General features: G+C 40.8%; 1 protein-coding gene across 2 annotated transcripts in view; it reads right to left on the reverse strand.

Annotated features, from left to right (window-relative positions):
• The window catches only part of RNF170 (ring finger protein 170), a 42,707-nt gene that overhangs the window by 10,023 nt on the left and 19,147 nt on the right, over positions 1 to 13,537 (reverse strand). For both annotated transcript variants that reach the window (XM_006036449.3, XM_006036450.3), the window contains exons 4-7: positions 7,508 to 7,583; positions 5,891 to 5,999; positions 3,055 to 3,128; positions 259 to 363 (exon numbers count right to left, since the gene is read on the reverse strand). In XM_006036449.3, the coding sequence (XP_006036511.2) occupies positions 259 to 363; positions 3,055 to 3,128; positions 5,891 to 5,999; positions 7,508 to 7,583 (364 nt within the window). The remainder of the gene's footprint in view (positions 1 to 258; positions 364 to 3,054; positions 3,129 to 5,890; positions 6,000 to 7,507; positions 7,584 to 13,537) is intronic.

Here is a 13,537-nt window from a genome sequence, read left to right on the forward strand (position 1 = left end):
TCTCGAGGGGGGGGGGGGGGGTGGGGGAAAAGAGGGGGGAAGAGAACCACAGGTGCATGTGGTATGTGAGTAAATATGTAAGTAATTACAACAGAAATACGAGGTTATATTCTTTACGTGCAAGTCATAAAGAGATATATATCAAGTATTTACTAAGAAAAACTTGCGCAGCATGAACACACACAAGAAAATCACATTTTGTAAACCAGTGTTAATCTCCCTCTTTCTGGTTCACTGACTTATCCCTGCTGTACTTACAGATCTCGGCTGCCCTGAGAATCTCCGGTTGTAATCACTAACATCTTGAAGCACCTGGGCTGCATCTGGTTGATCCTCACCAAAGAGTGGCAAAAATAATGTCACCTGTACATATTACATTATTACATTGGTTAATAAATGAAATGCAATAGTGAGGAAATGCAAAATCTCACAATGTAAGTATAATTATAGTATAACAAACTTGTTTCAATTTTAGAGCTGTTGTCTTATTTCTACACATTATCCTAAAAACAATTAGTTTCCAATACCCAGAATTTACTTACTTAGGCTGAGTATACAAGTTTGAATGATCTGGGAGACTTCTCCATGTGTGTGTTTTCCTGGTAGAAAAACATACCTGGAACCCCCTGAACAGACAGACATTCAAATGCTAAGCCTCTGAAGAGCAAGGTGCTTACAGTGCTGATGCTGCGCAGCCAGGGGCTCCCTGTAGACACAGCTCAGCATGCTCTGTAGGCACTCAGTTTGCTCAGAGACAGATGGCAGCAGTGCATAGGGCAGCCCTGATTGGATGACACAGACTGCTCAGCTTCTGTCTCCCTGCAGCACAGTATGGGGATTTGGAAGGGGCCTGTTCCACATCTTGCTCAGCTGGAGCAGTAGAGTCCAACCTAAGTGCACACAGTCTCCCAGGACAGGGGGGCAGAAGCAAACTCCCTTAGGATGCTGGAGGACAATGCTGTGGCTTCTCTCAGAAGGGAATGTGTACAGATATTCACTCTCTCAGGAGAAACTCTCCTTGGAGTAATTTAAACCAGGCTGTTCCTAGGTTATTTTTCTCCTGAAGCAGCCATTTTTGCTCTGGGAGAAAAATCCTGTGTCTGTACACTTGAGGTTTCTCCTGAGGAGAGCAGTGACTCTCCCAGGCGAAACTGGATGTCTGTACATGGCCTTAGTCAAGTACAGCTGTTAAGTCTTAAAGAATTAGCAGTTTAAGATATTTCTAAAAGGATATAATAAGCTATTTTAAAGAATATTTGCTAAGGATAAACAATGTACAAGCACAGCAGCTTTGCAACAGGATCAAGGGGGAAATTTTCAAAAAAGCCCGTGACTTAGGAATTGAAGTTCCATTTTCAAAAGCAACTTCAGTACCTAGAACCAGTCATTTTCCTCTTATGAAAATGTTATGCCAAATTAAACAAATACTTCCACTCTCTTAATGATGACTCTGCTTTGCAGCCTAAGGCAACAAAATCTGAACACAACCTATGTGGATTTATAACACCATGGTTAACTCCAGGAACTGTGTTCCTCCTAAGTGTGCCAGCCTAAAGATAGTCAGCCAAAACATCTTCAGAGATCATGGCTGTTGTGATAGTGTAGATTAGTGCATCTCCCTGACAGCTAAGTCCTGGAGTCCATTAAGAGTCTCCTTAACTGGAAAGCTGGTAGCTGTAATGGGAAGTCTGAAGGTAGAGGGATTAATCTGGAGAAAAATGGGAGAGGAGTCAAGAAAAAAAAAGATTTTTTCAATGTTCTTGCCAAAGTAAAGAATGGAGCATATTCTTAAATATATATATATTTGGAGGTTAATTCTGATGTAAATATTTAATATTGCAGAACACAGAGTGTGTCATGTACACATATTCCTGAATACTTTATGTATTTATATAGAAACAATTGTAATATATATACTTGTATGTCATGGAATTATTTATGTAAAAAATTGAAGACCTTTATGATAAATATTGTGCAGTATGTTACTCTGCAATTTATTATACATCTTTGGAAATCTCACTTGTATTCTGCCACTAATAATCCATTACAGTCACTTACCTCTATGTCTGAGCCCCCAACCTGTATAAGGGGGATATAACAACTTCCCTGTCTAACACGTGAGGGGGATAAATGAATTAATATTTGAGACACACTCCAACGATAACATGATTTAAATGCCATAAGGAAAAATAATAAACTGGCTACTAATGCACCTTGGTTTTACAAGCAAAGAAATACAATAAATATTCCAAATAGTACTTTTAAATATCTCTACAATATTTCCAATTATTTTTGTAAATCATATGACCAAAGCCAATATATGAAGGGTTGCATGGTAAAGATTTTACTGTCACTGTTTAGGATGAATGGCATAAGTTGCTTGTCTCTTGCATATAAATGTTAAGATAAACAAAAATAGTTACCAAGCTACCATGCTGTTCTTATGAACATAAAGCAACATAAAGCCCTCAAGACTGAAACCAGTATACATACTTACTAGCTTTAATTGCACAGTATGCGCAACTTTGTTTAACAATGAAAAAGATTAGCTTAAAAAACAGGAGAATTAAAAGAAAAAAATCTTAGATTTTTGTGTGTTTTGTTTTAAATTTTCTTTTATTTTTAAGTCTTCAGTGCAGGCTTTTCCCTTCAAAAGCATGTAAGATTATTTGGGGTTCAAAATTCAATACGAAATGCACATGCAAACATAAAGATCTCCCTACTTATTGATCAGAGAGGCACTCTGCTATCCCTGTCCCACCTCTTGGCACATGAGGAACACTGATATTCTGCTTTTTCTCATTATGCCCCCACCATCATTATGTTGTCTTTTCCCCTTTATTCCTCAATATCCCACTCAGACTCTTGCCCACTCCATACACTCTACCTGTAGTCTGTCCCTCACTTGCCTACCTTCAACTCAGCTCCATATGTCCTTTCTTCCTCCCATTCAATATCCTGCCTCTGTCCCTTTGCATATGAATGTATGTTTGCAGGATCAGGGCCTATCACTGGAGTTAGAATTATTGGATTTTTTATTACAGAAAGCATTACCGTTTGTCTGCAGATTGGGCAGCGAATAGCACCCAGCCATGAGCCATACCTCCAGTAAGCAATAATGCAGGCACCTAATGGAGGTAAATATCAAATGACACAGTAGTAGACACTTCTGATTTAAAATAATTATTTTCATAAATAAATAAGGAATCAGGTTTTAAGAAAGAGAGCAACATTATAACCTCTACATATTAGTTTCAGGTATCACATGTTTTTATAATTGGTGGCTTTTATACAATATTCACTGCAGATACTTAAACCAAATTCATTCAAATTCTGGAAGCAATTAATTGTGTAAATCCTGGTGGATTATCTACATTAATTCTTTCATATCTTTATTAACTATTTAAGAAAAGAAATAAGCTTCTGCATCATTAATTGGAAAATAAATAATTGAAAAGCTTTCATCACAGTGAAATTTAGCAGGAGTATCTTACGAGTCTTCTTTAGGTTGAGAGAGAATTCAGCTTGTAAAAAAACTATGGTCTTGTTCTTTAAACTTGTGCAGTTTGTGACATATGGAAATAAAAAAACCCATGAAAACGTGTGACATGGAAAACAGCTAATTCAGTTTTTGACTAGGTTAAAAAACTTCAAGAATAGTGTCTAATTTATTTCCAACTGAATTAAATTGTGCATTCAAATCTGGTAGCACACATAAACAATATTCCAACCAATTGTAGGAATTGCTGGCCTATTACCTCATTCTTCTTGGTGCTATTTAGGAACTTATTTCTTTTAACAGTGAAGAAAATGTTTTCAGTGGATTTTCTTTTGGTTAACGCAGTGGCTCTCAACCTTGTTAGACTCAACACACCCCTCACCAAGTCTTAGTTTTTATTCATTTTTTGACTATGGAAAAAATTCTAGAGCAATTTTTCTGTTGCAGAGAACTCAGAAAGAACAGAACAAGTCAGAACTTTTTTAATACTATGGATTCCTATATGAAATTTCTGGATTTATCTTGTGAATCATGTTTGCATGCCTAAATGCTAACTTTGCGTGACAGCCTTGAGAGGATCTCAAGCCACCCTATGTTGATGTGGTATCCTGCTTGAGAACCACTGGATTAAGGTGGGAAAATCGGGATACATAATTCTTGATCTCCATAACATAACACTACCATTAAGCCTTTCACTTTTAGAACTCACCATAATCCCTTTCTAGAGGGATTCCAGTAAATTAAGGTAAACAAAAAGCATTTATACCTGGCTCTACTTTCCAAGATTCTCAATTTTCAAATATTTTCTAAAAATGGATCATCTGAATTAACTTTGGGAGATATATATAAGAAGCAAGTCAGGATACTACTATATATATATATATATATATACACACACACACACACACACACACACACACATATATATATATATATATATATAGTGGTATAATGGTAGAATGTTCCTCTCATATATATACATAGTGGTAGTATCCTGACTCACTTTTTTTCTCCTGTTGCTCTCTCCATTCTACCTGTACAAATAAACAAGATCCCTTACACATAAGAAGTAAATCAAAGTGCAAATGTAAATGAAGGTCTAAAGCTATACAGCAGACTGGTAGCTGTTTCTCTTTTCTCTGGGTAGTTCTGATAAAACAGTACCTGGAATAACACCTTTTCTCTTTTGCTGCAGAAAGTAAGTGGCAGACAATGGCTTGAAGTTGCACCCAAAGCAGGTTTAAATTGGATAGCAGGAAAACTTCTTCACTCTTAGAACAGTAAGGCAAATGGGGAGGTTGTGGAATTTTCATCATTGGAGATACTCAAGAAAAAGCTGGATAAACATTGGTCAGGGATGATCTTGGCATAGCTATGCCTATGTTCTAGTCTGGGTCTTTTTCCATGCTTCTGGGCTTTGCTGTTTGCCACATGGGGCCAGGAAATTTGTTTCCCCGCTCCTGCTCCTAGATGTCTCAAGGGTTTTTTTCCCCCCCACCTTCTTCAGAAGCACTAGGTGTTGGCTGCATTCAAGGCTGGGATTTTGAATATGGTGTGCCAATGCTCCCGCTGAGACTTAAATGTGGAGACTCTTAACTACAGGGTCTTGCCCCTCTGCTCAGGGTCAGACTGATCACTAGATTTGGGATAAGGAAGGAATTTTACCCCATGGTCAGATTTGTATGGACTGTGGGGGTTTCTGCCTTCCTCTGTAGCAAGGGGCATGGTTCACTTCCTTGGATCTTTCAAATGTATTCTAACAACCTTTGCCACAGCAGAACATTGGCTGCCGTGGTCCCCCTGCTTTACCTGCAACAGGTTAGGGAGTTAACCCTGACACAACAAGGACTGTGTAAGTTTTGCTAATAAGTTAGACAGTAGATCTGTATAGGATAGTTTGGATAGATGATCCTGCCTTATCCAGGGGGCTGGACTAATGACCTCTGGAGGTTCCTTCCAGCCCTACTTTTTTATGATTCTGTATCTGAAATATAGGCGAGTAATTGCACATCATAAGACAGACTTTTGAGAAAAGCAATAAAAATGACTAAATGGTCCTGGAGAAGCAGAATGGAGCTGTCTAAAATTAAATTACATGTTGCATCTACACCAAGAAAGGAACTGATTTTAGCTTGGCCTCTGCTAGCAGGGGTTAGCTAAGCCCAGCCTGAACTATACTACTTCTCCTAGTTAAACAAAGCCTTAGATTCATGGAATACAGTATTTACTTAAGGATTTCTCAGTTGAGAGGAACAGAAAGACTCCTCCCAGAGTCATGAATTACTCCAAAATCATTGGGGCCACTGGAATGTAAATACTATATCCTCAGGAGGAGGAGGAGGGGAACAGTTTAAATGTTAACTAACTTCTCTGGTGATGATTTTTACTTACCACAGAAAAGATGCCCACAGTTTGTTTCAATGGGAAAAGTAGCTTGCTGTAAACAGACTGGACAGGACATGTCAGTGTAGAAATGATGTCTATCACCAGCAGATTCATCCTGTTGAGATAAAAATAAAAAACAATTTGTTTCAAGGGATTAAACTTCAATTTAGAATAGTACTTGAGTTAAAAAATAGAATACTTTCTTCACTTGCTCTAAGCCAAACAAAATGCCTCCAACACTAAACATAAGAGCAAGAATAGAAAAAATAGTCGAATAGGACAGTTCCTATGACATGCAAATCCTCCACCCCTTTTATACAGGATATACTTCAGGCTCCCTGAGGATAATGAAAGTAGAACTTTCTACTCCTACATTTAAGAAACAGTCCTATTTGTTTAAATAAACTAAACCCTAAGTGACAAACTCAGTATCTGACTATAGCTTTGCATATGCTAAAAGTAGTGGAGCTGCACTGCCATAAGTTATAATTATCAATTTTTGCTCCAAGGCTTAATATGCACATAAGCTCATGTGTGTCCTGGTAAGAAGCCCAGATGTCAGATAATTTCCTATGAACTTTAACAGTTCCATCATGTTGACGGTGTCATGGCTGATCTTCATATTTCTTCTACAGGGTTGCCAATAAAGAGCGCCTATAGATCTAGATACATGGTTATGACTGCCAAACACTTCATGGTTACTCAGAGCTCATGCTCTAGTCCAAAAGACAAGGGAAAGTGCTAATTTCTTATTACCAAGGTCCTGCATTCTTTCTGTAACACCACCATAATTCTGCAGCAACATTCATTTACATTACTGCCACTCTTAAAATCATAAAAAAAAATAAGGTTGGAAGGGAACTAAGGAGGTCATCTAGTCCAACCCTGTGCTCAAAGGAGGACTACCACCAAGTATATAATCTTAGCCAAGGATTTGTCTAGCTGAGACTTAAAAACTGCCACGGATGGAGATTCCACAGCCTCTCTGGGTAACCTGTTCCAATGCTTTACTAGAATCTCCCCTCTCTCTCTCCTTCTCCTGCTTCTATCCATACAGGCCAGGGAAGGATACAATGTGTACAGCTGCCCTGAGTGGCTCCCCCTAAGCACTCTATGACTTGGCTGCTGTGTTGTTTTCCAAGAAGTTCAGCTAGACAGTCAAAACATCTGCCCTCTTTCCTATGGCTGCAAACTGAACTCCAGATTTGACTCTCCTTCCCGTGTACTACCAGACGCACAGAATACAGCAAAGTGTGCGCATTACCATCTAATTAACACCCTCTTGTGGAGAAAACTGGAACTTCCCCTGTACTGCTTTAAGAAATTCTGAAAAACTGTTAGAGCATCCCAAAAATTATGGGTTAATTTGAAAAGGATCTGCCTAATTTTCTAGGAGCTAAAACTGAAAAGAATAATCATCATATCAATGGAAGAGATTTTAATCACACTGCAAGCTTGATGAAGTAAATGATAAGGTTCTAGCACAGTTTATGTACAAAAAAAAGTGTGCACGTCACTCAAAAATGACTCGTTTCAGAAATATTTCAAGCCTCAGCAGTAAAGGAGAAACTTTATACAAGACATTATTAGGAGGATGAACGTTTTCAGCATTTAGCATGGCACCTGTTCTGTTTGAAGCTGTTGCCGGAGTGCTCGCACTAGTTCCTGGTTTTCCGGGTGAATGTTCTGATGTTCATTTCTATGAAAGGAAATGCAAAAAGCAAAAGAACAATGACTGGCAGCACACGCTGAAAACTATGCAATTGATTAAACAAAACCAAACCTGAAGCTAGTGGGGAGGGGAGGGAAGAGGCGAAAGGGGGAGGGAATCATTCACTCTTAACATGAAGGATTTTAAGGAAGTTTGTATATAATTAAGAAAACTGCATAATCAAGGTGTTTCGTAATATTTCAAATTGTGACCTTTCATCAAACAAGACAACTCTGCTATGACTAATCATCACAACTGTTTCACCAGAAAATTCAAGTTTTAGTAAATCAAAATAAAATTGTTATCCTGGAAAAACCAAACCAAACCATGTTGATTGTAAGTTTCTATATCCATCATTAGCCGTAAGAGTCTTCCATTTCCAAAGTAAATTTTTCCTCTACTATTAATTCCTTTGTTACTGGAAGCAATCCTGTTCCTTACTTATGTTTTTCCTTTGCTGTACATACATGTCCTATTATTACAAAGCAAAATTATCTTTTAAGGTCCATCCCTACTGAATCTGCTGTTTGAAAGATTAGGCATACTCAAAAGAAGAAAGGATAGATGTACCTCTTGTTTCTGAATATGGAGCAACTAACTGAATAGTGAAGATAGGAGAGAAACCACTAAGGACCCCAACAATAACAAGAGTAGAGGTTAAACATAAAAAAATCATTTAAATTAATGGGAAATTAGAGGAAAGGGATGGTGGGAAAGAGGTAGAGACAGCAATCCATCACTTCTTTCCCTCATGACAAGGATACATGGAAACCTCATACTGTATCAGGGTGAAGCCATTAAACTCAGCTAAAAATTTTAGGCTGTGAAAATCACAAGTGCCCAAAGGAGAAAAAGCTGCAATTACATGCTATACTTTTAAAATCAAGGTAAATCTACTCTAACCTGGAAGTTTTTGTTTCAGTTCCAATCCATGCAAATGTTTTAATCCAGGATTTTTTTTTCCTATGACAAGGTAGTTTCTTCATAGCACTACTAACTGTTAGTTCACAACAGCTGCACTGAAGCAGTTACCTTAGACTTTAGCCTCAAGGTTCATTATCCTGTGGTAACTCCATTAGTGCAGCCACAGCCTTGGCACGCATGTAAGTTCAGACACTAAGGCTAAGGATAGACATTCAAAAAGCCTGAGCTCAGGTGTTGCTGCACTCTGCGCACCCACTTGCTGCCCCTTCCCCCACCTGCCGCAGCCTTTCCCCTGCTCGCCCCCCTGCCTGCTGGCACCAAGTAGTTCCCAGTTGCAGCCCCAAGACCACAGGAGCAGCTGGGATGCAGTGCTAGAGCGGGGGTAGTATGAACAAGCAGGAGAAGGGCAGCAGTGGCAGATGGGGGACAAGTGGCAGTGAGTGGGAGCATCAGGTGCCAGTGCCCTGGGGCCAGGAGTAGCAAGAGTACAGAACCTGGGCTTGCAGGAGTGCTGGGGGGGGGATACCCACCCACCCCCTACACAAATCCCCCCCCACATACTCACAAACCTATACCCAACCCCCATACCCCTCACAATATACAAGAGTAAGACTTCATTTTAAGCTCTTATACAATCACCTCTATGGACACTACACAAACGCATGTAAATCAGGACAAAAATATTTTCTGAAATTAAATTAATGAATGTTGTAGCACATGTTTCATTTTTAGAATATAATTTGGTATATTTCTGGTTCAGCGATGGCAAACCCCTTTGCTGAAAGGAGTAATTTGGGGGGGGGGCAAGGGGAGGGACTTCTGGTGGCAAAGGTCAGGAGTTAGGGGGCAGGACTGCCAGTCCCAAGATGGCAACCAGGGGGTGGGGTACCTGTCAAGGGCTGGGGCTATCCATGCAGCCCTTGATGGCTTGCCAAAACTTGGTAAGCAGCCATCTGCCCGAAATAATTGCCTGCCCTTGCCTTCAACCAACATGACGGGGGGCAGCCTATGGGCAAACCCTCCCCCTCCACACAAGTCACAACCCTCCCCAGCCACCCTCCCCCCACACACTCACAGTCCCCCACAAAACCCATACCCACCCACACCCTACACAAATCCCCCCCCACATACTCACAAACCTATACCCAACCCCCATACCCCTCACAATATACAAGAGTAAGACTTCATTTTAAGCTCTTATACAATCACCTCTATGGACACTACACAAACGCATGTAAATCAGGACAAAAATATTTTCTGAAATTAAATTAATGAATGTTGTAGCACATGTTTCATTTTTAGAATATAATTTGGTATATTTCTGGTTCAGCGATGGCAAACCCCTTTGCTGAAAGGAGTAATTTGGGGGGGGGGGCAAGGGGAGGGACTTCTGGTGGCAAAGGTCAGGAGTTAGGGGGCAGGACTGCCAGTCCCAAGATGGCAACCAGGGGGTGGGGTACCTGTCAAGGGCTGGGGCTATCCATGCAGCCCTTGATGGCTTGCCAAAACTTGGTAAGCAGCCATCTGCCCGAAATAATTGCCTGCCCTTGCCTTCAACCAACATGACTACAACTAACAACCCTATTCCATTTGTGACACCTCAATATATTCACATTTTTGTTGTTTTGATATACCATGTAAACCATTAAATAGTCAAGATGCACAATACAGTAGTACCTCTACGATTTAGCTTTTATTTATCATTCTTGAAACTGCCTTTAGAGAGGAACACAAAGGAAATAATAAGAAATTATACTAAACAAAGAGCAAATAATGAAAAGATCAGAGAACAGAGAGATAGTTAATTCTTTATTGGCTGTCTGCGCAAAAAAGGTCAACTGTGATAAGATGCTTAACAAAATTAATTTTAACTGGGAATTAAGAGTGCAGGTCAGAATAAGGAAAGAACAAATTAAGAAATATTTAAGTAAGACAGAAATAGTCAGCTTGGCAGGGGCTGATGAAATTCACCCAAGCACTAGAGGATCCAGCTTAAAGTAATCTCTGAACTGGTGGTAATCATCTTTGAGACGTCATAGAGGACACAGCATTTTCTTGAGGACTGGGAAGGGCAAACATAATACCTGTTCTTAAAACAGGGTAAATGTACAACTCAAGGAAATATAGATCACTTAGCATAACTTGATGCCCAGAAACCATCTAGAAGCAAGTATCAGGAAATCAATTTATCAGTACCTAAAATGTGATAAGTTGCCAGGGTATTTAAAAAAGGGATCATGTCAAAGTAATCCAATTACCTTCTTTGACAGAAAGTAGGAGATGGGATACATAGCAACTTCAGCAAGGATCTCAATTATCCCTCAGATGATATTCTAAATGTTCAGGTGGTAAAATACTTGAACAACCTACCTAGTGATGCTGTGGAACCATCTTAATGGTCTTCATTAGAACGGTTTAGAGCAGTGGTGTTCAACCTTTTTCCCCAGTGGGCTGGATGGGCAGTGCCTGGTTCATCTGAGGACTGGATCTGGCTGGTGGTCCCAATCCAGCATCCAGGCTGGGCACAGAGAGCACCATCCATCTGCACAGAGGGGGTGGGGGGCAACCCGGTTCCAACCCAGCCCTGCAGGGGAAGGAGGCATGGCTTGGCTAGGGGAGGAGGGGGGAGGGAAAAGGGGGCATAGCCCAGCCCCATGGGGGGAGGGAGGGGAGGCATGGCCCAGCTCTGATCCAGATGTGGGGGGAGGGGGCATGGCCCAGCCCCACAGTGGGGAAGAGAACATGGCCCAGCTCTGACTGGCTGTGAGAGGCTTGGGGTTTGGGAATCTGGCAGGGGAAGAGTGATCATATTAATGGCCACTGCTCCCCGACCCACATCAAATTTTCCGACCTGTGGACAGCCCCATTGGCCAGATGCAATGGCTCCGCATGCCATATCTGGCCTGTGAACTGAAGGTTGAGCACCTTGGTTTAGACAAACATCTCTCAGGTATAGCCTCGGGCATTAGAGAAGGGCGTTGGACTAGATCACTGGGGCCAACCTTTTTGGCAGGAGTGCCATAAATTAGCCCACCTTTCCCAAATGCCATCCAATACCTTTCTCCTGCCCAACCAACTGCTCTGTTTTCTGCTCCCTGCCTTGTGCCCCTCCCCCAATCTGCTGTCCTGCTTTCTGGTTTCTATCCTATCTGCTGCTGTGCTGCCTGTCCCTTCCCCAGTTCAATGCATGCCACACACAGAGGCTGCCCATGCCACATGGTTGGCCATTCCTGGAGTAGAGATCTCCTAACATCCCTTTCATCACATTTCCATGATTCTATGATTTTGCCCAATGGCTATAGGAACTTTTGCAAAATTTGTACTACTTGACTGCAATCTTAACCGTGTAATACTCACATTGCATACATGTGTTTTTAGCATAAGAATTTATTTGTTTAATCCTAAATAAACAACTGCCAGAGTACTCGCAGTTAGTCAATATTCATGTGTACAAGCATATACATATTTTAGCATCAGCTTGCCAGGACTTTGTTCCACTTTCAAAATCAACCAACAGTATGAATCACACCCCAATCTTTATGACCTTTTAAGAAACATCATCCAACTGGGATTTAGTTGTCTGAATACTATCTATTGAAGATATATTTTCATTAAGGAGCCAAAGCTGTTGAAGTAAGGCTAACCATACAACCTTAGCACAGTATTCCTATATTTATAGCTTAGCTATACAGTGTTTATTTTGTGTAACATTACATTTCCTATAGACAATATTTTTTAGAACCCTAGATGTACAAATAATATCTAGGGTTCTAAAATAACCTTGAGAGGGTCCAGAGGAAGGACACTCGTATGGTTAAGGGCCTGCAGGTACAATCCTACAAGGAGAGACTGAGAGACCTGAATCTCTTCAGCTTCCACAAACGAAGGCTGAGAGGGGATCTTGTGGCTGTCTACAGTGTTTTTTTAGAGAAACGTTTCATGTTCCTAGTCAAATCAAGTCCAAATCCGTTAGTGGCCCTACAACTGGCAAACATCTTCCACCCCTACCAGGTGCTTCAGATATTTCCAAAATCTTTTGGCAGGCATCCGACGTGCAGGCCCAAGCTCAGAGGCTTAGGGTTCGGATGCCCCCAAGTTTCACCTGCCCTCAGCCATATGGCTGCAGGAGCAAGCTAGGGAGGAGCCTCCCATTTCCATAAAGTGGGCTTAAAGCCCCAACACCTCTGTGGGTACTAAACTACACCAGAAGAACACTTATCCTCAGGCAACGCTTAAGGAAAACTGCTTTCTTGGACACAGATACATGGTGTTTCCCCTGGTGGGATGAAGTAACAGGCACTATGCTTGATCTGGACCATCTACAAATTCATTGTGGCGGGGTGCAGAAAGGAATAAGGGATACTCTGTTTATCAGGGCACCCCTTGGGGTTACTAGGAACAATGGCCATAAATTGCCAGAGAGCAGATTTAGGTTAGACATTAGGAAAAATTTCTTTATGGTGAGGGTTGCCAAAATCTGAAATGGGCTTCTAAGGGAGGTGGTGCTCTCCCCTACCTTGGAGGTCTTTAAGAGAAGACTAGACAAGCACCTAGCTGGGGTCATCTGACCCCAGCACTCCTGACCAGAGCAGGAGGTCAGACTTGATGATCTACTGAGGTCCCTTCCGACTCCAAAAAACTATGAAATCTATTAAATGTAGCATATATGTACACAAGATACTCAGTGAATGAGGAAAAGAACATTCACTAGGCAATGTTTACAGGAACTGCTGCAAGAACTCCTAAGGAGACCTGTTCTGTAAGGTGATAGGAATAAACCTTGTACTGGAAAAAAATAAGAAATGGTAATTATGTAAATAGACTGTCTAAATATACACACACACAGGGCAGAGTTAAGTACAATTCTTACTTTGACATTTCTTGATTTTTGGCAGGTTAACCTTGTAACCTTAATGTTATCTGCCTTGTTTTTTAAAAGGGAAAAATCACATAATCTGAAATGACTGCAAGAATACCTAGTGTCCTAGCTCTTGGAATCTAGTGTGGCACTGAATGCG

Source organism: Alligator sinensis, unplaced genomic scaffold (genome assembly GCF_000455745.1).
Source record: "Alligator sinensis unplaced genomic scaffold, ASM45574v1 scaffold1851_1, whole genome shotgun sequence".
Lineage (NCBI taxonomy): Eukaryota > Metazoa > Chordata > Crocodylia > Alligatoridae > Alligator > Alligator sinensis.